Source organism: Ostrea edulis, chromosome 5 (genome assembly GCF_947568905.1).
Source record: "Ostrea edulis chromosome 5, xbOstEdul1.1, whole genome shotgun sequence".
Taxonomy (NCBI): Eukaryota; Metazoa; Mollusca; class Bivalvia; order Ostreida; family Ostreidae; genus Ostrea; species Ostrea edulis.
This window is the reverse complement of record NC_079168.1, coordinates 32,419,285-32,445,590: the sequence shown is the minus strand read 5'-3', so window position 1 is coordinate 32,445,590 and position 26,306 is coordinate 32,419,285. Positions and strand designations below refer to the sequence as shown.

General features: G+C 37.4%; 1 protein-coding gene and 2 non-coding genes across 3 annotated transcripts; all 3 read right to left on the bottom strand.

Annotated features, from left to right (window-relative positions):
• Window positions 1-662: 662 nt before the first annotated feature.
• Trnag-gcc (transfer RNA glycine (anticodon GCC)) lies at window positions 663-867 on the bottom strand. The gene is made up of 2 exons: window positions 832-867; window positions 663-697 (listed from the first exon to the last, which is right to left on the bottom strand). It is a non-coding gene; the product is annotated as a tRNA-Phe (tRNA).
• Window positions 868-1,802: 935 nt separating this feature from the next.
• On the bottom strand, window positions 1,803-3,825 carry LOC130054934 (E3 SUMO-protein ligase ZBED1-like). Its single transcript, XM_056166045.1, has 2 exons — window positions 2,346-3,825; window positions 1,803-2,191 (listed from the first exon to the last, which is right to left on the bottom strand). Exons 1-2 carry the CDS (start codon window positions 3,823-3,825, stop codon window positions 1,803-1,805), a joined length of 1,869 nt encoding a protein of 622 aa, XP_056022020.1.
• A 1,902-nt stretch (window positions 3,826-5,727) lies between these two features.
• On the bottom strand, window positions 5,728-5,798 carry Trnag-gcc (transfer RNA glycine (anticodon GCC)). The gene has a single exon. It is a non-coding gene; the product is annotated as a tRNA-Gly (tRNA).
• Window positions 5,799-26,306: the final 20,508 nt, after the last annotated feature.

Here is a 26,306-nt window from a genome sequence, read left to right as displayed (position 1 = left end):
CGGGACCTGGTACACTATAGCAGTTTGAAGTATGGCAATTCTGACATGCAATTTTTTCTGCAATTCGAATTTCATTTACAAAAGACAGGAATATTCTACATGAAGACTGTAAAACTAATGTCAACAATGTTACTAAGCTTATTATGTTCAAAACCTAAACGCATAGACGTTTAGGATTGTGTTTAGACGTTTAGGAATGTGTTTAGCAAGTGTTTAGCATGTTATTTTGTGTTTAGATATTGTATTTTTGCATAGCTAAACATGTTCTCAGTCTGAACATGTTTAGGGTAGAACATGTTTATTACACTTCGCGTTTAGGATATAAGCACAATCCTAAACATGTTTAGACCTAAACACGTTTAAAAAGTGTTCCAAACCTAAACATTGTTTTTAGAGTGTGTCTAGTACGACATATAAGAAGGATTTTGATGACAGATTACTCCGTTTACTTGATCAATATATAGGACTCACAGCGGGTGTGACGGGTCAATAGGGGACCTCCTTGATAGCAGATCCTACCTCTGATGTGTCCAGGGTTCATGTTTGCCATACTCTCAGTTTTGTATTATGAGATTGATCTTCACTATTTCCTAAAACAAAAATCAAAATGATGCACAAATCACGCTGCGAGATGACTTGTTAGAATTATCAGCGCATAAAAATGCATCGGCTGGGAATCGAACCCGGGCCGCCCGCGTGGCAGGCGAGCATTCTTTTTTTTTTTTTCTCTTTTATTGATTAACATTTAAACAGATATCACAGACTAATCATCAGTTACAATCACATTTAAAACACTTTGTATCTAAAATATGAACAATAATATTCCCTCTGTTTCAGGCGAGCATTCTACCACTGAACCACCGATGCGTTAACTTCTCTCAATGGTCTAAGTGTAACAGTGCATAAAATGTGTTACCTGCATATATGGAAAACTTCATGTTCGGTTTATTAACTAGCATTATGACAAGCACGTGTCGTCTACAGGTGAACACACAAAGAATATACAGGCTAAATATTCAAGGTCCGTCTCCTACAGTTACAAAGCTCAGGGTGTGATAAACGGACAGAGAAGATTGAAAGACGTAATTTGTACGTGTCCTTCTCCTTCATGTCCCCAAGTATTGTGTAGCAAGCAAAATTTCCATATATTTAACTCGATCCCATATCTACTGTTACTTTTCATACTTTACACAGTTGAATTTTTATAAGATAATGAATCTACGTTTCATGTTCACATTTTAATATACAAGGAGTTTGTGTCCGAATATGAACTGAATAAAATATCATTGTCAGGGTCTACTCGTGATTTGCTCGGCTGCAAGAATTTAAACTCTTGCACACATTTTCGTTATGATCCTCCATCCAGAACCAACGTTATATCTAAGAGTTCTTCTTGGAGCAGCTATAGTGACTTCAGTTTGCGACATAATTGGGGATTCGGGTTAGAATAGGTCATCAGTACTCCTTGCTTGTCGACTTAGGGGTGGGACGATACAGCATAAAGCCGATCCGATACGTATCACGATACCATAGACACGATACGATATATATCGCGATACTTTTCATGTTAGTAAAAGACTGTAAAAAGAGTTTCAAACTTTCAAATTTAATAAGGGAAAAACAAATTCACATCATAGTTTTGACTAGAAATGAAATAGCACCATAGTTACTTGACTAAGCTACAAACTAAATTGTAAATGATAAAAAGACTAACAACTGACTAGAAACTTCAAAGGAATTATGATTCACAACCATCAGTAATGTACTATGTAGTAATGTGTGGTGAAAAATGCCTGAACAATTTAAAGGTTTCTTTTGAGAAAAATGAGGCGATCAACATTGTCAGGATTGAGAGCACTTCTTGTTGCAGTTATGATGTCACCAGCAGTGCTGAACACCCTCTCACTTGCCACACTGGTTGATGGAATACCCAGCACTCTCTTTGCTAATTTAGCCAATAATGGGAAACTCTCTTCACTGGTGCGCCACCATAAGAGAGGGCATGAACTGAGGGGAATAGATGCTTTGGCTTTGTAGGTTTCAAGTTCAGATTTCACTCTTTCTTCAATTGTTTTTGCAGCTGAGACAGACACAATATACACATCTCCTAACAGTTGCTCAATAGCAGATTTTTTGGCAGGAGGAGGGCAGAGATCACCATCTGTTGATCCTGATGACATATCTACAATGCCTGGCATAATTAGAAATAAAATCACAATATTGAATATGTTATTGTTATGCATGTAAAAGTTTTGATCAACATGACTTTTGCCAAGGTAATGCAATACATAATTAAATATACCTTTATTTTCCTGAAGGTTCCTTTCCAAGAAGTATCACTCTACTTTCGATGTTACTATAAATCTCATCTCGTTTGTCTGGCTCTAGCCTTGGAAGACCCATAAATCGTGGATCCAAAGCGGCACACATCAGTAAAAACTCAGCTGTATCTTCCTCACTGTAGCGTTTGATGAGGTCATTTCTGATAGCCTGCTTTACATCCCTAACAAGATTTGAGTCATGTACACTTTCTGACATATTCTCCAGAATGACAGCTTTCATTGGGTATATCAGAGACACTGTGGGTGTATGTTCAGCACACATTATGTTGGTCACAGTTTTAAGGGGTTCCAAAACTTTCATGATCTGTTCTGCATCAGAGATGTCATTAGAAGACAAAGTTACTATGTCTTTGATGGGTTTTTTCACTTCTGGAGAAGAGAGTGCAGCATGAATTGCTGGTTCCTGTTCTAGGTATCTCTGGATCATATCAAAGCTGCTGTTCCACCTTGTCTGAACATCTTGTACTAATTTGTGCACAGTTAAACTCAATTGTCCTTGTTTTGCTTTAAGAACAGCAGTTGCTGTTGATGAACGATGAAAGAAGCATACTACCTTGCGAATCCTGCCAAGCAGACGACCAAGTGCAGGGACTTTCAGACCCCTCTGGCAAGCCAAATTGACTGTGTGAGCAAAGCATCCAATGTGAGGTTGCAAATCTGCTGTTTTAGCCGCTATGTCCATGTTTGAGGCATTGTCTGTTACCAGTGGTATATCAGTTTCTGTGGGTAATCCCCACTCTCTGACAGCTTCTCGGAGAACCTGACCTATGTTTACTCCAGTATGAGAAACATCTAAGTGTCTTGTCTGTAGCACATATGATTGCATGTCCCAATCAGAAAGCATGAAATGTACAGTAATGGTCACATAACTTTGACACATTCTAGAAGTCCACGAATCGGTAGTTAATGCAATAGAGTCAGCTTTTTTAATATCATTTAACACTTTTTCCTTCGTTTCACAATACAGCTGAGGAATTATTTTATCAGAAAAGTGCTTTCTGGTAGGTAAAGAATACCTTGGGTCTAATTCCGTGACAAACTCTCGGAAATGCTTATTGTCGACAATTGACAGGGGCCTCAAATCCTTGGCAATAAACACCCCAACTTTTCTGTTTAATGCCTTAGCCCGGGTCGAATCCGAGGAATATTTTGTGTGTTTCTTCAGGTCTGTCAAAAGTAATTGTCCCGATGATGATGCTCGTGGCAAATCAGTGTCATTCTCTTTTTTTATGTTGGTTGACTTTGTTCCGCCGCATGTTGGAGACAACATAGCAGACGGGTGATGTCTGCTAAGATGCTTCATCATGTTCGTCGTATTCCCATTGTATTTCAGTTGAATATCACAAACTTTACAGATTACCTTTGATTTATCTGTGGTTCGAACCCCATTTTTCTCATAAACGGGTAGCCCGAATGAATCCCAAACCGCAGATTTAGCGCCAGTTGGTATTACTAATTTGACGAAGTCCTGCTTCGCCGCCATTTTTGACAATCATATCGTACTTTTACTTTCACTTTCGAGTGTAAAATAACTGAATTCTTCCGTTCGGATTTTTTTGGATTAAATGGAAGTATCGTTATTTCAGTGGGCGTATCGATACGTAGATCGTCAGAAAAAATATCGCGATGCATCGGTGCACCGATGTATCGTCCCACCCCTACTTGTCGTACGAGTCGACTAAATGGGGCGGTCCTTCGTACGAGACCGCCAAACCGAGGTACCGTGTCACAGCAGGTGTGGCTCGATAAAACAAACCCTCCCTGTTCAATGGCCACAAGCGCCCACCATAAATCTAGATTTTGCAGCCCTTCACCTAGCTGCAGAACTGTAGCTCTCTGAAAAAATGTTGTGACAAAACAGAGAGCTACAGATCCAACCCTTATAAAAACCTTCGATTTACGGTGCACAAAAAGCTGCTCACGGTTGAGGTCTGATATCGTTGTACTCTTGTGTTGCTGTCTCATAAATTTGATAGAAAAAACTCTTAACATATTTACCTACTATACTTCTTTCCAAATATTCATTAAAGCCCCATACAACCCGAAAACACAGCTTCAGATGATTTCGTTTGTTGACGTACCAATGATAGGTAGCCGGGTCAGTTCAATTCAGTAGTGACTGCTCTTTCACCAAACATACAGCATTTCGAAGTGAGAGTCGCTGGACGTTCGGATGAGAATTTGAAAGTTGAAGTTCCTTGTAGCTCTGTTGACGGAGAACGTTACTGCTACAACCCATAGTGTCACGCACGGGTCCAAAGTTGTAGTACTTCAAGAGTGAAAAACTCGCAAAAGGAACTTTAGATAACAAAACAAATAACTAAGGATTGGATAGACCCTAGTGATTAGATCCATGCTCTAAACACGTATAAAAGTCGGACATTTATTTACCAAAGAGCTGTGTATACATAAGAGGATATTGCATCATCGTGTCGGAAGGAACATTTATATGCACCGATTATCTATCATCATGAATGTCAAACATTACTACATTCGTTGATTTTTTTATTGATGGATGGTAGTCTTTTATAGCAATAGTTCTTTAGTACTTCTGACACGATGAACTGATGTTGCAAAAGTACCTCTGGCACGATTGCATCACTCTGTGTGTTAGCCTCCTTTCCATAAAGTAGTCCAAAGTTGTCGAGTACTGATAGAATATCATACCGGTAAATTTTGGTTATAATGAATAATAACATATGATAGATTCCTCGTGTGGGAATGTTCGGTAAGTTTTTCTTAATCTATAAAGTTCCATACTCAACATAATAAACTACTAGGTCAAACTTTTCTATTTTTAAATTACTTGGATTGCGTTTTTCAATATCAAATCAAGAATGAAACGAAGTTGCTGAAAACCTTTTTCCTTTTATCTGCCTTACGTGAGTGTCGTGAATCATGGTTCAGTGTTACATGAATCCCAACAACCCAACCAAAACAATGTTTCAGTTCTGTGACAAAAGATATAACCAAAAATGTGTTGTGCAAACAACCGACTGTAATTTTGACAAGACACATATTGGCCTTAACAAGCATCTGAACGTCACACAAAAAAGGGCTTGATAACAGTGTTGGGCGTGAACAAAGGGCATATTGAACTGAATGTCCTCGGTTCATGTAACAGCTCGATACGTGTCCTGTACGACATATAAGAAGGATTTGGGTGACAGATTACTCCGTTTACCTGATCAATATATAGGTGAAGGGTCAATAGAGGACCTCCTTGATAGCAGATCCTACCTCTCATCTGCCCAGGGTTCATGTTTGCCATACTCTCAATTTTGTATTATGAGATTGATCAATCTTTTATATACTCACTTTTCATAAAATATGATGCACAAATTACTATTCGCGATGACTTGTTAGAATTATCAGCACTTAAAAATGCATCGGCCGGGAATCGAACCCGGGCCGCCCGCGTGGCAGGCGAGCATTCTACCACTGAACCACCGATGCGTTAAGTTCTATCAATGGTCTAAGTGTAACAGTGCATAAAATGTGTTACCTGTATATATGGAAAACTTTTACGTTCTGTGTTTAACTAGCGTTTTGACAAGCACGTGTCGTCTGCAGGTGAACACACAAAGAATATACAGGCTAAATATTCAAGGTCCGTCTCCTACAGTTACAAAGCTCAGGGTGTGATAAACGGACAGAGAAGATTGAAAGACGTAATTTGTACGTGTCCTTATCCTTCATGTCCCCAAGCATTGTGTAGAAAGCAAACTTACCATATATTTAATCCGATCCCATATTTACTGTTACTTTTCATACTTTACACAGTTGAATTTTTAAAAGTTAATGAATCTACTTTTCATGTCCACATTTTAAAATACAAGGAGTTTGTATCCGAAATATTAACTGGAAAATATCATTTACAGCGCGGGGTCCACTCGTCATTTGCTCGGCTGCAAGAATTTAAACTCTTCTTTATAATCCTCCATCCAGAACCAACGTTATATATAAGAGTTGTCCTTCTTGGAGCAGCTATAATGACTTCCGTTCGCGACATAATTGGGATTCGGGTTAGAATAGGTCATTAGTACACCTTGCTTGTCGTACGAAGCGACTAAATGGGGTGGTTCTTCGGACGAGACCGCCAAACCGAGGTACCGTGTCCAAACAGGTGTGGCGCGATAATAAAAATCCCCCTGTTTAATGGCCACAAGCGCCCAGCATAGATCTAGATTTTGCAGCCCTTCACCTAACTGCAGAACTGTAGCTTTCTGAAAAAATATTGTGACAAAACAGAGAGCTACAGATCCACCCTTTATATATAAAAAAAAACCCTTCTATTTACGGCGCACAAATTGCTGCGCACGGTTGAGGCCTGATATCGTTGTATTCTTGTGTTGCTGTCTCATTAATTTAATATTTAAAAAACTCTCAACATATTTTCCTACTATACTTGTGTCCAAACATACCTTCAAATATTCATTAAAGCCCCATACGACCCGAAAACACAGCTTCAGATGATTTCGTTTGTTGACGTACCAATGATAGGTAGCCAGGTCACTTCAATTCAGTAGTGACTGCTCTTTTACCAGACATACAGCATTTGGAAGTGAGAAACGCTGGACTTTCGGATGAGAATTTGAAAAGTGAAGTTCCTTGTACTACAGATGTTGACGTAGAAACTTACTGCTACCAGCCATAGTGCCACACACGGATCTAAAGTTGTAATACTTCAAGAATGAAAAACTCGCAAAAGAAACTTTAGATAACAAAACAAATAACTAAGGATGGGATAGACCCTAGTGATAAGATTCAAACTCTAGACATGTATAACACTCTGACATTTATTTACCAAAGAGTTGTGTATACATAAGAGGATATTGCATCATCGTGTCGGAAGGAAAGTCTTATTTGCACCGATATCTATCATCATGAATGTCAAGCATTACTACATTCGTTGATTTTTTTATTGATGGATGGTAGTCTTTTGCAGCAATAGTACTTCTGACACGATGAACTGATGTTGAAAAAGTACCTCTGACACGATTGCATCACTCTGTGTGTTAGCCTCCCTTGCATAAAGCCGTCCAAAGTTGTCGAGCACTGATGGAATATCATACCGGTAAATTTTGGTTATAATGAATATTGTAATATCATGGATCACTGTTCGTTATCTTCACCTTCATGTCATAGATTCCTTCTGTAGGAATCTTCGGTGAGTCTTTCTTAATCTACAAAGTTACATATTTAGCCAAATAAACTACTATTTGAAACTTTTCGGTTTTTAAATCTCTTGGATTCCTTTTTTGCTGAACACCTTCCCTGTATCCCTCCTACGTGTGGAGAATCATGGTCCTGTGTTACATCAATCCAGAACAACTCAACCAAAGCATTGTTTTAATTCTGTGACAAAAGATAGTAACAAAAATGTGTTGTGCAATCAACCGCGTGTAATTTTGAGAAAACACTAAATGGCCTTAACAGGCACCAAAACGTCACACAACGAAAGGCTGGAAAGCAGTGTTGGGCGTGAACAAGGGCACATCGAGCTAAATGTCCTACGTTTATTCTTTACGATCAAAGGAACGCTGTGCCTATTTTACAAAGTATATCCTGTACAAATGTTTGTAACGGGGGCGGGAGGAGGCTAGATGTTGACCAATATGCCACTGTTCGGGGTCGTTACACACTCTTCCGATATAAACAGCCTTTGTGCCAAATCTCAGCTTCTTTTTCTCCATTTCAAAGTCATGGCTTCCAACTAACATTTCCAACAGTATCCTTGAGGATGACAAAATGACCTTGGTTTGAAACCATAACAATATATCTGATCATCTGCAACTACTATATTAAGTCTAAACCTTTAGCATAAGAGGGACTCGTTACCAAATATATATCGGGATTAAAGATATACTTTACTATTTATTCTCTGTAGTCAGTGATAGACTGTAGGATAATGTACTGTCTGTTGTCTGTAGTCAGTAATAGACTGTAAGATACTGTACTGTCTGTTATCTGTAGTCAGTCATAGACTTTATTATACTGTAGTATGTAGCCAGTGGTAGACTGTAGGATATTGTACTGGCTGTAGTCAGTGATAGACTGTAGGATACTGTACTGTCTGTAGTCAGTGATAGACTAGGATAATGTACTGTCTGTAGTCAGTAATAGACTGTAGGAAACTGTACTGTCTGTTGGCTGTAGTCAGTGATAGACTGTAAGATACTGTACTGTCTGTTGGCTGAAGTCAGTGATAGACTGTAGGATGATGTACTGTCTGTAGTCAGTGATAGACTGTAGGATACTGTACTGTCTGTTGTCTGTAGTCAGTGATAGACTGTAGGATACTGTACTGTCTGTAGTCCGTGATAGACTGTAGGATACTGTACTGTCTGTTGTCTGTAGTCAGTGATAGACTGTAAGATACTGTACTGTCTGTTGGCTGAAGTCAGTGATAGACTGTAGGATACTGCACTGTCTGTAGTAAGTGATAGACTGTAAGATACTGTACTGTCTGTAGGCATTGGTAGTCTGTAAGATACTGTACTGTCTATAGTCTATAGTCAGTGATAGACTGTAGGATACTGTACTGTCTGTTATCTGTAGTCAGTGATAGACTGTAGGATACTGCACTGTCTGTTGTTTGTAGTCAGTGCTAGACTGTAGGATACTGTACTGCCTGTAGTCAGTGATAGACTGTAGGATACTGTACTGTCTGTTGTCAGTGATAGACTGTAGGAAACTGTACTGTCTGTTGTCTGTAGTCAGTAATAGACTGTAAAATACTGTACTGTCTGTAGTCAGTGATAGACTGTAGGATACTGTACTGTCTGTTGTCTATAGTCAGTGATAGACTGTAAGATACTGTACTGTCTGTAGTCAGTGGTAGACTATAGGATACTGTACTCTCTGTTGTCTGTAGTCAGTGATAGACTGTAGGATACTGTACTGTCTGTTATCTGTAGTCAGTGATAGACTGTAAGATACTGTACTGTCTGTTATCTGTAGTCAGTCATAGACTTTATTATACTGTAGTCTGTAGTCAGTGATAGACTGTAGGATACTGTACTGTATGTAGTCAGTGCTAGACTGTAGGATACTGTACTGTCTGTAGTCAGTGATAGACTGTAGGATACTGTACTGTCTGTTGTCTGTAGTCAGTGATAGACTATAAGATACTGTACTGTCTGTTGGCTGAAGTCAGTGATAGACTATAGGATACTGCATTGTCTGTAGTAAGTGATAGACTGTAAGATACTGTACTGTCTGTAGTCATTGATAGTCTGTAAGATACTGTACTGTCTATAGTCTATAGTCAGTGATAGACTGTAGGATACTGTACTGTCTGTTATCTGTAGTCAGTGATAGACTGTAGGATACTGCACTGTCTGTTGTCTGTAGTCAGTGGTAGACTGTAGGATACTGTACTGTATGTAGTCAGTGATAGACTGTAGGATACTGTAATGTCTGTTGTCAGTGATAGACTGTAGGAAACTGTACTGTCTGTTGTCTGTAGTCAGTAATAGACTGTAAAATACTGTACTGTTTGTAGTCAGTGATAGACTGTAGGATACTGTACTGTCTGTTGTCTATAGTCAGTGATAGACTATAGGATACTGTACTCTCTGTTGTCTGTAGTCAGTGATAGACTGTAGGATACTGTACTGTCTGTTATCTGTAGTCAGTGATAGACTGTAAGATAATGTACTGTCTTTAGTCTGTAGTCAGTGGTAGACTGTAGGATACTGTACTGTATGTAGTCAGTGATAGACTGTAAGATACTGTACTGTCTGTAGTCAGTGATAGACTGTAAGATACTGTACTGTCTGTTGTCTGTAGTCAGTGATAGACTGTAGGATACTGCACTGTCTGTAGTCAGTGATAGACTGTAGGATACTGTACTGTCTGTTGTCAGTGATAGACTGTAGGAAACTGTACTGTCTGTTGTCTGTAGTCAGTAATAGACTGTAAAATACTGTACTGTCTGTAGTCAGTGATAGACTGTAGGATACTGTACTGTCTGTTGTCTATAGTCAGTGATAGACTATAGGATACTGTACTCTCTGTTGTCTGTAGTCAGTGATAGACTGTAGGATACTGTACTGTCTGTTATCTGTAGTCAGTGATAGACTGTAAGATAATGTACTGTCTTTAGTCTGTAGTCAGTGGTAGACTGTAGGATACTGTACTGTATGTAGTCAGTGATAGACTGTAGGATACTGTACTGTATGTAGTCAGTGATAGACTGTAAGATACTGTACTGTCTGTAGTCAGTGATAGACTGTAAGATACTGTACTGTCTGTTGTCTGTAGTCAGTGATAGACTGTAGGATACTGCACTGTCTGTAGTCAGTGATAGACTGTAGGATACTGTACTGTCTGTTGTCTTTAGTCAGTGATAGACTGTAGGATACTGACTGTCTTTAGTCTGTAGTCAGTGCTAGACTGATGGATACTGTACTACCTGTAGTCAGTGATAGACTGTAGGATACTGTACTGTCTGTAGTCAGTGATAGACTGTAGGATACTGTACTGTCTGTAGTCAGTGATAGACTGTAGGATACTGTACTACCTGTAGTCAGTGATAGACTGTAAGATACTGTACTGTCTGTTGTCTGTAGTCAGTGATAGACTGTAGGATACTGTACTACCTGTAGTCAGTGATAGACTGTAGGATACTGTACTGTCTGTTGTCAGTGATAGACTGTAGGATACTGACTGTCTTTAGTCTGTAGTCAGTGCTAGACTGATGGATACTGTACTACCTGTAGTCAGTGATAGACTGTAGGATACTGTATTTTCTGTTGTCTGGAATAAGTTACAGACTGGTGGTAGGTTGTGCTATGATTGGCATAGCTGTAGATGTGTAGGTCTCTGGGAAGCTGAGAGCTACAGATTATTAACTTCTCATTTAAGGCGCAGGGAAATACCCACGGTTGAAGCCTTACATGTATGTCGTTGTGCTCTTCCATCGCAGTCTCAAAAATTCAATATTAAAAAAAATTCCAACACAATTTTCCACTGTACTTGTGTCTTAACTTGCTTTCAAACATTCATTAAAGTGGCATACGACCCGAACGAATGATTTTGTTGTTTACGTACTCATGTTAGGTAGCGAGTCAAATCGAACACGGTTGATTACTGTGTCTATTTATAGTATCCTGTACGAGTAACGTCTCCAGTTATCATAAATTGATATGAAATGAAAAATGTATATTTCCTCTAGACGTTCTCCGAATGTCTGGTCTCTGCCCCCATCACCACATTTTCAATAGCTTTGTATAAAGGCATGGAGACCAGACTAATGAAAGTCGTTAATTTAGTTCAATATACAATTATTTTCGAACCGAACTGGGATGGTCCGCGTTTGCCCAACTCTATAATTTATATTGCTTATAGGAGTTATGAGATTATTACCTGATCCCACCTCTGGTATATATAGGGGTCCTTGTTTGTCCAACTCTCTATTTTGCTTTGCTTGTGGGAGTTATGAGAGTGATCACTGTTCGTTATATTCATCTTTCAAATTAAACATTTTAATGATTATGATCCAAAAGGCTAGCTTCAATCAAGGTTGGCAAGGAGCTTTCTTGAACAAAGTGGATTCATATTGACACAGTTAAAGGGACATATGCCCTTTCAAGGGGATATAGTCAGGAGATGGTTAAACCTAGTGTAGGTCCAAAGGAACAGGTCCCACAATAGCCATTTTTGGCCCTGAAATTCAAACACTCTTTGATTGATTGATTGTATTTTGCTTAATGTCCCTCTTGAGAATTTTTCACTCATATGGAGTCGTCACCAATACCGGTGAAGGGCCTCAAATTTACGCCTTTACTCGGCGCTTACGGCCATTGAGCAGTGAGGGTTCTTTAGTGTGTCACACCTACTGTGACGCAGGACATCTGTTTTTAAGGTCATCTCCGAGGACTTATAACATCCACACCTGATGCCGAGCGTTTGGCGATGGAACTGTCACTAACTGTTTTAACGACTAAGGTCTGTCGCTGCCGGGATTCGAACTCCGACCTTCCGCATGCGGGGCGAACGCTCTACCTCTAGACCACAGCGGCGGTTCTACACCCTGTTTGAAGTTCTCTGAAATGCAATACTTTCCACATTGCAATTGTGAAAAAGTTTGAGAATTATATTTCCCCAATACTTATTCCTCTTTTGGAATATGGCATCACAAAGTTGGTGACTGTGTTTTCCTTGAAAGTAGTAAAACATATCAACATTTCTGACGTTCGAGTAGAGATAATTGTCCACATGCGTCAATCAAATCTACACTAATGTATTGTAACATAAAGAGAGATTTATACACATCCGGGTTAATGCGATCATGACTGACCCACGTGGTTTATGTACTTCCTGAATTCCCCGCTGAAATCTTGATTAGTTTGTCTATTAATTAGGGCCTTTACTTACAGAACTGTAGCTCAATGAAACATGGATCAGGTGTTTAGGAGGAGTAAGAATCCCTGTCGACCGCTCACAAATGATTTGTTCACTGTTTTGAATACGAATAACTCCGTTTATGTGATCAAGATATAGGGCTCACGGCGGGTGTGACCGGTCGACAGGGGTTGCTTTCTTCTCCTAGGCACCTTATCCCACCTCTGGTATATCCAGGGGTCCGTGTTTGCCCAACCCTCTGTTTTGTATTGCTTATAGGAGTTATGAGATTGATCACTGTTCGTTATCTTCGCCTTTCATTTAATGGTTCATTAAAGATGATTTCACCATCGAAAGAGGGATACATACATGTATGTTTTTGTGTTACTTTTTCCAGAATGATTAAAAGAGTGTTTTGTTGCAGATAAGAGATTTCAAAATCCAAATTTTGATTTGATTCGATGCATGATATGGATATCTAATAAAACATGCGAAGAAGACTCATGTAAATGTTCTAATTTTTTAGATGAAAAAATATTTATGAAAATTTTAACGGTTTTTTTGTTTTTGTTTTTATTTCTCAAGTCTTCAAGAAACATATCATTTGGAAAATATTGATCCATATGAGACAAAATATATTTAAAAAAGATATTGAAATGAAATGACCAAATTTCAGAAATATCTTCTTTTTTTTTTAAGATTTGAACCAAACCAGAGAGAAAAATACTGACCGATCAAAATTGATAGAAAATTCTAAAGTAAACAACTCGATCTTGCATGAACATGTGTTTTGTACTTGCATACTGTACTTACAAAATTATTATACTGATTTGATTACAATTTCATATGTATTCACACAACATTATCATTATCCACTGTCTCTGAAACTGGCACTGTCCTTAGACGTATGAAGCAGTTTGGTTATTTTTATTGTATATATCATTTTGTTAATTTAAATTTTGTCTGCAATCAGTATTTCATATATAATTATAGATGTATGCAGTGCAGAAATGTGAACTCTGACAGAATTAGTACTTCTGAATGATTGTTATTTATTTTCAATGTTATAATTAATTGCTTGTTAACTTGTACATGCCCCCCAAGGGCCCTTGATTGGTGAATAAACTATATTCTTGCAAATTTTATGCACTTTTCATCAAGAAATGAGTTTCCTTTTTAAATTCATTTAATTTGTAAACCATTTACATCTAGAGAATGTAGCTTTCTGATTACAATGTTCTCTATGACTACTTCTTTTTAATTCCGATCGGGCTTGGTTCACATTTTTAGAATCGCAATATTTCTCCATATCTGCTATTTCATTTCAATTTCTTTTTAAGATACATTTGTCCGATAGATCTTTTTCCTAACTTGAATGCGTTTTTAAAGATTTTAGCTGTATAAATATTTTTATGTTAATTCTTTTAAAATTATATAAAACATGTCAATGCCTAATTATAATTTTATTTTTAAAAAATTTAAATTACAGCATGAAAATGTGACCCATTAATTAGTATTTTTGAACGATTATTCGTTTTAGATTATAGCGTGAAAATTTGACACCTTTTAACGATTTATTTTTTATCCGTTCTTAAACATATTCATCAATGATCTTAAAATAGCGCATGCATTAGTATCAGATACCATGCATGCAACACTCTGTACCTGGGGGTGGATCTAGAAATTTTTAACGTGATCCATATTTGTTAGGATAATATAATACAGCTTATGATTATGACAATGGTGAGTTCTCATAAACTGACATAATGTACATTATAGATACAGAAATACATGAATGCATGAGGGGAAAAATTAAGTACAATACTGGTCAAAAAAACAATTAGTTTATTCTTTTCAATCGCAGGATGAGGATCTGTGCCTTTGGATTAGAGATCGATTAGATTAGATTGGATTAGAAATAAATCGCAAGGACGTTACATTATCAACAGGGAAAATGCAAATATTGTCAATAGAAAATAGGGCGGGGCGGGGTGGGGTGAGGTGAGAACAATCCTTAATTAATTGTTTATAGCAGAGGCGGAGGTGAGAGGGAGTCTACCCGAGGTGATTCGGTCTGGTACGAAATTGGACGATCTGTCTTGTGGAGCAATTCACTCCTGACGGTATTATATATTGAAGATCGATCGACACTGCTTCTGTAATGTTACAGCCGTGGTTCTGGTGACGTAACAGAGGATTGAACTCTGTGTTACCTCTCGCAGCAAGATCACAGTTTCAAGTTACTACATTTAGTAAGATAAAAAGTTGTCATTTTCTACGTCCGCGACAAAATAAATTGTCAACTTCTTCTCAGAAATGTGTAAATCCTGGCCATGATGTTAGCAATCGTACAGTCAGGGTGTAAATGAGGGGCGAATTAATCTGCACTGTCGGATTTGTTGTGACTACGTCATGAAAAGCAGGTACTCGGGGCTTGACCGAGGAGTGAACCCTCAATGTAAATATCCACTGACATACTTTATAGTCTTACAGCTCCGATTCAAAATACCTATGATTTCAACAGACGAAACTATCGATTTCTGCAAATTAAAAATTGATAATCGTATATCTCGTCTGCAGTGGTAAGCTCCGGGTCCGCTAATTGGTGGTCAGTCCTGGAAAGCGCGAGCAGACGTCTAATTATCCATGTAAACACGCAGACGTTTCGGAAGACCGGGTCAACCTGACATAACAGCTTGACCCGAAGTCAACTTTTAAGTATATATCGCCTATACATCTACATGCTTGTAATCAGATCGTGCTGGTCAATTAGCTATAGACAGACTGCTTTGTCACTAAGAAATCTAGAGGTCAGTCTCAGAGACAATTTGCTGCGGACTGTGGCCAATCGATTTGGTAGAAGAGGCTTTTATTTCATTTTAAATAGAAAAAGTCATATGGGGTCAAACTGAAGTCCAACGTCACCGCGATATGTCGGATGAATAGTATTTGATGTTGTGTCAGGTATGTGGATATTTGTTTTTAATGAATAAGAGAGTTTTCAACAATCTGAAATCTTTTCTGAAGTATTTTATTTTGTTAGCGTTGCGTTTTAAAATCCCAGATTGTGTAATAGCTGTACATAGAAATCGTTAGTCTGTGTGTATTTCTTAGTGAAAAATTAAAGACTAACGTAATTGAGAATGAATTAATTTTCCTAAGTGCATATGTCAGGAAAAAATCGCTAGGTTTTCGTTAGTTTAACTGATGTAGACAGGTGAAGTTTATGAGTGAGCTTCATGTAAAGTTACATAACAATCAAGTCTATTGTAACAAACTTTTATATATATATAAAATGTTTGTCCGGAGGAAGGGACTTATCAAATTGTTCGTGTCACTGGTCATACCGATGCTATATATATATATATATATATATATATATATATATATATATATATATATATATATATATATATATATATATATAAAGCACAGAAATAGCAATGAACTCTTAAATGAACTTAACTGCCCTAAGTGAAGAAATATTTAATATCAAGCACAGAAAATTTCACTTTATTTGGATACCCACTTCCGCCCCTACCCGGGGTTGAACTTACCACCTGCGGAACCAAATCTCCTAGCAGCATGTAACCAGCGCACTAGACGAGCGCGCTCGACTTGCCTAGATTTTCTGTGCTTTATATATATATATATATATATATATATATATTATATATATATATATTATATATATATATTGAAAAACATACATTTGCGAGAATTTGTTCACTTTGAATCGAAGGGGGAAATATAGCAAGGTTTGTGATTTAAATTTTAGTTTGATACTTAAAATTTATTTTCTCAGAATAAAATTTACTAATGTCCTGGTTGTTTTTACTATGGGATGGGAATGTCCCAGATGCAGAGAGTAATTAATTTTGCAAAATTACGTAGAGACACAAACAGCTAGGGCACTCGTTCCTTACATTTTGTCATTTAACTTGTTCATGTTAAATTAAAAGGTCAGTGTGAAATACAAAACATTAAACAACGTGGGATATCGGTAGTAAAACAGTAGTAAATGCATGATCACTTTGTAAGATGGAATTTTATAAATGCGATGCTTAAGACATACTGTTAACATAGAACATTGCTCATTTAGGAAATATCATTTTAACATATATATGTTCTACGAATATATTTCGAGCTATATTTCAAATTGCTGAATGTTTTAGTGTAAAGATTGGAACCATGTTAAACCCGAACTTCCTGCCCACCCAAACACATTTTTCCTGAGATTAGAATCAATTGGAAAGCACTTGACAAAACATTTAAAGGGGGTATACTAAGATTATTACGGTGGAATGTGTTTAAACTGCGGGAAAATATATCCCAGAGTTGGAAAAAGTGTAAAAGTTTATAGAATTTTGATTAAAATATTTATTTTTCGGTCATCGCCTCTATATTTATTTCGGAATTGCAACAGGTTGCAGAGTTTATATATTTTGATGTCACTGGTGTTTAATATAAAACTTTCCTTGTCACTCTGGATATAATAGGTAAATATGGTTTTATCAGCTAATATCCCTGTAATATTTCACTAATTTGAACTAAACTCTGTATAGGAAATAAATGGGTAGTGTTAAAATGGCATCCCAATTACAAAGGTCTGCGATAGTAGAGAACTATTCGCACAATAGATAATTATTTTCTAGTCCATAGTCACGTGACAATGACAGCTAGCTACAGCTTCGACGGTTGTCAGTGAGGCAATATATACCGAGTTTCATCTTCTTCTCTTTTTTTGTTGAACATGAATTTTCGTTGTTTCCTTGGTTATTTTTGACAGGTATTTCTTATTCACGAAGGAGGAACATCGAGTATTTTTCCGCGACGTTACATATCATCCACGAAAGTTAATGTCCGTAGATATTGATGAGACTCCAATATTTCGTTGTGATATTTCATATGTAAATTGGACGGAACTGTAAATTATTTGTACGTGAAATGTCAAGAAAAATTATATAGTTTTGACAAACTTTGCGTATGTTCTTTTAGTTATCACGTGATGTTTTGTTTTTTCTGTGGCATGTAGATAGTGTTTTATCCAATACTTCCCCCTTGTATGATAGTAATATACTTAAGGAGAGGTACCACTAACCATTGACCTACAAAGCGGAAGCAGTGTCAAACGGTCAAACAAATGATGGCCTGCTGATAAAAACGGTCAACATCAATTTGTATGCATGTGCATAGAATCATCCGTTTATTCAGGACCCTGTGATAGTGAATTTAAGATTTTAAAAATTGTCTACATATTCAACCTTACAAAACTTCAAAACGAGTGTGACATGTCAGGAAGGTTAAAACTTGTCCATAGTCTATCTGCTGTGTATTGATCTGGGAGATTGTTCAGAGAACGATACCTTAGACTAGAGCAGTGGAGGCAATGATTGCAGATCTAGATTATAATAATGAGAAAATTTAGATTATAATAATCTAACATATAATGATAATCCTAATTGATTAGATTTGCAATAATAGTAATGGTTTAGAATATGATAATCATATAATACACATAATAATTGTCATAATCTAGATTAATAACAAACATATGTGTAATACACAATTTCCGAGATATCTTTTTTTGATGATGGAGGTACGTTCAGTATTCTGTTGAACGCTTGGGTGGGTACAACATGTAATATTCATAGGTTAAAGACTCTGTATGGGAAAATATGACGACCGAATTTTTGGCGCGACAAAAAACGAGGTCGTCATATTTTCCCATACAAAGTCTATAACCTTTATATTATATACTTTTAACTTCATTTAGAAACTAACAATAATTTTAGTTGTAATAATTTCTTTACTGGCGTGAACAGTTACTGACATGAACAGCTATTGACGTGAACAACTAATGACTGCAATTTTTGTAAGAATTCTCATAAGCAGTTTGTTATCTTATAACACGGTCTTAGAGCACAAGAAGTAAAATTCGTCTACTAGTATTCAAAATGTCTTCCCAAGAAAACCATAATGCATTCTTATAAATCAACAAAATATCTAAACTAGGCAGATAGGGTGATAGGGTCTCGATCCGGGAACTGGTGGTTTTAGCCGTGGTCAGTGGTTATATCAGATCAGTCCAGTTCTTTGAGCTAAAAGTGAAAGAAGACGTTTCATTGGCCCTGTAGTTGTACTTCCCTCTTCCGTTTTGATTGAGGGTCTGTGTGTTTATATAGAAATGCTGATAGTAACTTTATACATTTCTCATACATGGTCGACAGGGGTGGCTTACTCCTCCCAGGCACCTGATCCCACCTCTGGTGTGTCCAGGGGTCCGTGTTTGCCCAACTATCTATTTTGTATTGCTTATGGGAGTTATGAGATGTATTCACCTTTCACATGACATATTGAAGAGTTCCGATTGAAAAGGGTAAGTTCATTTTTGCATAAATGAGATTTAGATATGCTTTGGTGGGTATCATTTCTAACAACAACAGGGGGGGGGGGGGGGGGGGGCTGAAAATGTTTCATATACTTACAAGAATAACTCCTTGTTTTCTATTATTCTGAATAGAATATAAAGAACCCTTCAGATTAAACAAAATGTAAAAGGTTTTATACGTTACCTTGATTTTCCAACAAGTAATAATGAATTGTTAATGATCTCGATTTTTTTTTTTTGGTTGGTTTTTTTTTTGTGCGTGGTATCAAACACAGACTACTTTATAGGGTGATGGTGAATAAAGATAAAAAGTTCATTAGCATTTATATCATACTTATTGAAAAATTAAAGGGACTGATTCACGACTTCCCCCAAAATTTTGTTTTTCACTTTTAATGATCAAAATATACAGTCTAATGGGTTTAAGAGCTAGGCTTCACAAAAGAATTAAGTTTATACTTTATGACAGAAGATCATTATAGAGAGTTTACTATTTTGTTGTGTAAATAAAGATTGAGATTATGTTATTTAAAAACATTTTAAAATGTGTGGTTATCGATCTTTGTGTGTTTTCTATCCCCTCGCCAAGGCTCGGGGATAGAGAACACAACTCGTTGAATATAAATCATATCACACCACAAACCGCGGGATATCCTCTATATATATATTGCAGTGTTTTGTATAGCTTTCAACTTTGCATACTTTCTAACGGTCATCGCAAGTAGCGACCATGGCAACGATACTTCCTCAGTATTATCACGCGTTCAGTAACGGCTTTACTAGTTACCAGTCGTCAAACCTACAATGGTTTTCACAGTTCAGTTCAGTTTATCAGCACATGACCACACGGTTTTCAGGCATGCATTAAATACAACACATACATGTAGAAGAGATAGGAACATTCATTTATTGTACTTTGTGTGCGTAATTTTATTAACAAATTAACACACACGTAAACACACACATGCGCGTACACACATGCATACAAGCTCACACGCATACAAATACACACACACGAAACAAACGCCAACACTGCAGTACAAAACAGTTTATGGGTGTAACGTCATCAGTGCAAATTGAAAGTTTAATACAGTGTATATGTAATAATAGAAAAAGAACAAAAAAGGTCATTCTGTTCTTTTAACGATCGAAATGGGTCTGTTGTAATAGGTATTTCCGCATGACCCTCCCATGACACCAGGTTAGTCTTTTGTCTTCTTTTAGATATTTACACGTGTTTTATTATTAACTTGTTATCGGTCAAGTCGATAAGTTTTAACCGTCTCTGTTCTAGATTAAATAGGTCATTCTCTCTCTCTCAAAACATATGGTTGTTTAAACGATGATAAAGTGAAAGAAGAATGCATATCGTATTCGGTGCAAGATTAAATAGGTTTAGGGGATGCATTAAATAGGTTTAGGGGATGCATTAAATAGGTTTAGGGGATGCATCAAATAGGTTTGTCCCTTTCTTTTAAAACGTGGAGTTTTATTAAAATACACGTCGTTTTGTGAATAGAAAACATTACAAACGAAAATTGTTGACCCATTAAAATTGATGAAACTTGGCACTGCTGATAGTCGTTATCTCCCGGTTTGAGGTTTATATATATATATGAATATTATTATTATTATTATCATTATTATATTTTTGTTATCATTAATGACATTATTATTTAACGACTCGATACTGAAGTATCCAAAAAGATTTTTTTTAAACCCGTGATAAAAGAAATTTAATTCAAACATAACTAGAGGACTGGCTTTGGAAATCTTTTAAAATACTATGGTGATCATATCATCAGAGTATACAGCTCACAATACGGTTTTATTTGGGTAAAGCTCATTTTTCATGTAATATCAAGTTTCCATTGACAATTTCTTTCCCCAGGGATGCATTGTTTTCGGTCTGTCTCTCTTTTCTGACTGAAACTTTAACCTTGGTCATAACCTTGGCCTGTACAAACTTCATACTTGATGAACTAAAAGGTCAAGGTAAGAGCTAGCCAAGGTCAAATTTGCAACACATACTCTTAGGTAAAGTGTTTCACCGACACATCTGGTTTTCTCTATACATAAGACTTGGAACTATGGAGATAATTCACTTACATGTGTATGTATCATTTTCAAATGATAGGTATCCCGTGGGGATCCGGGTTAAAATAGGTCCTCAGTACCCCTTGCTTGTTGTAAGAGGCGACTAAATGAGGCGGTCCTTCGGATGAGACCGCATAAACTGAGGCCCTGTGTCACAGCAGGTGTGGCACGTTAAAAATCCCTCTCTGCTCAAAGGCCGTAAATGCCGAGCATAGACCTAAATTTTGCAGCCCTTCATCAGCAATGGTGACGTCTCTATCTGAGTGAAAAATTCTCGAGCGGGACGTTAAACAATATTCTATCAGTCAAAGTCTTATACTTCCTTAATATCGGTCGCTGTACCCCGGTGGTTAGGGCGCCTTGCAACCGGAAATCCTGGGTTCGATTCTCGATCCTGGCATCAAACAAAAACACGGTTAACACAGATAGTGACTTTTCCTTCGTCATGTACCCGACATTATAAATTGAAGTTACAAGTCGTCCGGATATGACGTAAAAATCGGATAATCTTGTGTTACGGTAAGCACGATAAAGCCCCGGACCAATCGGAACACGCTCGGCCTTTTAAAAAAAATGTTTTTCGTTCACGGAAATGGCCGAGTAGTTACGATTGGCCCCGGACCTGAGTGTCATACATATGGCACGCCAAATTCACAAAAATGAGCTAAACATAGTTTCACAGTTGATAAACTATGTTTATCGACTGTAAACTTTAGTTTACGAACTGTAAACTATAGTTAACGATTCATTAACTATAGTTTTCATCCGTAAAACTATATTTAACGGTTGTAAACTATAGTTTACAAATGCTAATCCAAGTTTATCTGTCTTTAAATAAACGTTAACAATAGATTTTGCTGATAAAAACAGATTCACATTTGTAAACTATAATTTACATTCGTTAACTATAGTTCACAATTGTTAATCCTAGTTTCACAAATTGTGATACTATATTTATCAGATAAACTTAATAATAGTTTAGACTTGTAAACCTTAGTTTACAATCGTGAAACCGTATTTATCAGATAAACTATGTTTTGCAATCGCTAATGATTGTTTTCATTGTTAACTATGGTTTACAGATGTGAAATATAGATTAACGTCGTTAACTATAGTTTACGGTCCGTAAACTATAGTTTACAGTCAATAAACCTAGTTCATTTTTGTGAATTTGGCGTGCCATGCATACACGGGTCTTACTTTCTAACACTTCACTTACAGCCGGCCACATTTCTATATGAGTGAAAAATTCTCAAATGCGACCTTAAGCAATATGCTGATAAGCAAACAAAACTTCCTGAATATTCGATAAAACACTGTGACCTGTGAGTGACCTTTCGGTATGACAACTACACTTACAGAGGAAATAAAGGAAATGAATTAAAATTCTGTCTCCAGTTTGTTTTACTACAAACAATTAATGATTGGGTAATTCCTAAGATGCTAAGCCGATTGTATAAATCACATCTTGGTTCCGATGTTTTTCAATCTGACTTCAGTACAGACCTATACTATTTATAAAATATAGTTCTGTACTTTAGTCAGATTGGATGTTTTTATACCCACTTTATCTGACATTTTATACAATATCTGTGGGGAAGGCACTGCGAAAGGAATACCCCGAGGTAGTGCGAAATGCGATTTGAGCTCGACTAATTTTCAATGGCATCCATTAAAATAATTTCAACCCCTGGAATCTTGTAAACAAGTCATCGATTAGCTGATGATCGAACTCTTCTTCTCCAATACATTAATGCTATCTTTGGCAGAGAGGTTGGAAACGAGCTGGGCACATGTAAGCAACATGCATTGATCATTTAGCAAAAGGAAATATTGATCTATTCCCACTTACATACACGCATCATCACGAATGGTCCAAGTCGGTCAATCAACCCTCGGATAAAGTTAAAGGCGCTTCCATATCGCGTTCTCTTCATAATTCTGTGAACAAACTGGACCTTCCTAACGAACACGGGTTTACCAAGCACATGGGCCTAGACTCCTCAACCTGTTTGTACTATGGGTCAACTATATTTCATTTCCTTTTGCTGAAAACACGTGCAGTTTGTTTTATAAAAAGTCCGTGTGTGGGAGAAGAAAAAGACTGGAACTGTTTGAATTCTTTCTACAAAAGCATCTCTCTCTCTCTCTCTCTCTCTCTCTCTCTCTCTCTCTCTCTCTCTCTCTCTGTGTGTGTGTGTGTGTGTGTGTGTGTGTGTGTGTGTGTGTGTGTGTGTGTGTGTGTGTGTGTGTGTGTGTGAAGCGGTCGCTCGAGTTCGAATCTCGGTTGGTTCATACTCTAGTACCAATCTCTACCCAGAGTTATCGTTCCTTACACTCGTGTAAGTGAGAGCAAGGAACGACAACTCTGGGTAGAGATTGCTCTAGTACTAAATTCAGAGCCTCCCGGAAATGACCATTAACCCAAGACCCCGGTGTCACGGTACACACTGACACGATGAGGAACCAACACTATGCTCACTTGATCGCATGAACGTAAAACTCAATCAATCAAACATTAGGTTGTCCAGTGGCAATATCTGTCAGTTATTGTGACTAAATAACATGTTATTGAATGTATCCAGACTTCTCCAACAAAATTGCATTAATTCTCCTCTCTTAGAAAGTGTCTATACCGCAAAGAAAATTCAATTTAAGCTGAAATTTACGAAATAGAATTCTAGATTAAGCATATATGCATTAGATCTACTATCCTTCGGGATTTATCTCGGGGAATTTATAAACGTTAAGCTTTATTGGTCAAGCGGTTACAGCGAGTGGTTAGAGCATCGCGCTCAAAATCACACGGCCTTTCACCTCTGTCGGCGCGGGTTCGAATCCCGCTCGCGCCGGTAAGTGAGAAAGTTTCCCAGTTTACTTTCGGAAGGTCGGTGGTCTCTTCCCAGGTACATTGTATCTGGGTTCTCTCTTCCACCAATAAAAACTGGGCGCCACCAGATTACTGAAAAATTGTTGAGTGTGGCGGAAAACATCAATCAATCAAACTCTGATATTTCACGATCTCTGGCATTCTATGAGAGGATTTAAAATCTTGACACCCCCCCCCCCCCCACGAGTTCCACTCAAGTTGTATGGATTGTCTATCAGTTTAGAAATAAATTGCCACTCTCTACCCAGAGTTCCGTGTATGTGAAGCTTGAGTAACGCGCCCTCTGGTGAGAGAATGATAAATTGTCGTAGAGTATCGGATGTACGCTCATCAGACCTGCGCAACAACTTGTTCACTTCTACTCCATGTTGTATGAAATACACTGTACTAGATACAATATTTCACCCGTTTCATAGAGTTTATAAGACGTTTGACATTTCCATAGCAAGAGAGAAAATCTATGTAAAATTTAATAACATTCCAAGGGTAAAAATGTCATAACTGATACCAAAAAAAAAAAACCCGATCATTTATGAAAGCGTTTGTCAATTATAAGTTTGTTGATTATTTTATTTATTTTCCATAACAAACCTATATCGAAATCCTTTGTGCATACATGTTTTAATCATAACTGTCTTCAATTGAATTACACCTACTTTTAAATCAATAGTACCCATTCTATCGTTTATTCCGTCCCAATCTAATTAAAATCAGATCCTAAGATACGCTCACTTACGCAGAGTATACGGCGCGGATCTGAGAAGTCTGATTTTAATTAGCTTTATTTGGTCCAACTGTTTGAAAATGGATATACATGTAATTATATCCATCCCTCTTTCATTTAGACCTAGTTTTGACTTGGGTTTGAATACATGTAATTACATCCATCTCTCTTTCATTTAGACCTAGTTTTGACTTGGGTTTGAATACATGTAATTTGATGTTATGCAAGTCTTGCATGATCTGCTAGACTCGGGAGAAAGTGTGACCACTGACTAGGCAGAATTGCGACGTCCAATATATGTATATGTCTGACGTTATCACATCCCAACACATCCAGCGATAGAAGAAAAATGCACCCTTAAGATAAGTTCAACTCAATTACACAAATTTTTATATCAATTATACTTTGTTCATCTGGAAAGGACAGTTCCTCTAAAGATAGGTGCAAAATGGGTAGACATATAAAAGGCGAATATAACGAACAGTGATCAATCTCATAATCCCTATAAGTAATACAAAACAGAGGGTTGGGCAAACACTACACCAGAGGTGGGATCAGGTACCTAGGAGGAGTAAACATCCCTGCCGTGAGCCCTATATCCTGATCAGGTAAATGGAGTTATCCGTAGTCAAAACCAGTGTGCCAAGAACGGCATGTCAATCGGCATATGTAGAGTTCTGATTTTATTTTTGCTAATTTTCTCTCTTTTCTGGCACACAGTAATTAGCCACTGTTTGAGAATTTGTGATTGCGTTATTTTTCCCCTCTGTGTGTGGATGCAGTTTCTCTATAATTTGACCCTCTGGTGGTTTGTTGCTGTCACTGACCGTTTGCCTCCTGTAATGACCGATAGGTACCGATACGAGGATATGCCCTTATCCTTCTAGAGTTATACAGGACTTGCGTAATTGTAGACAGGATGTGCAAGTCTGTTGACCGAAGGTGTAGGGTGATTTCCTTTTCGAAAAGTGAATGGATTTGCTAATATCACGTTCCCGGAAAATTCTGCCAATTTCGTTGTAAATGGTTTCCGCTATCCTTACTTCTTACTAAAATTTAGGCGCTATCTGCATTAGCCATCGCCTGCTGATAAGGTTTTATCTTACCTTTGTAAAAGGTGTCTCTCGTCCGACAGCTGAGAAATTCACCTTTGAAAAATGCACCTTAAGTAAACTTTTCTATGCAAAAATTAAATTTCATATTGATAGAAAACTTCCATAGATTTAGATTTCTGCAGCTAATTAACTTCCTTCCAAAAATAAAAACTAGAGTTTCTGTAAGATTTTAACAAAATTCCACAGGACTTTGAAAATAGTCATATTCTAAAATGTTTACTGAAATGTCTATCCGTCTGTCTGTATGTATGATAATGACCATTCACCTTCACCCCGTCTCGTCTGTACCATAAAACCTCATTCTCATCCAATATGGCCACCTATCGATCGCTGTAGCCTAGTGATACGGGTTCTCGAGCCCAGCGCCGCGTCAAACCAGAGACATTTTAACATAGGT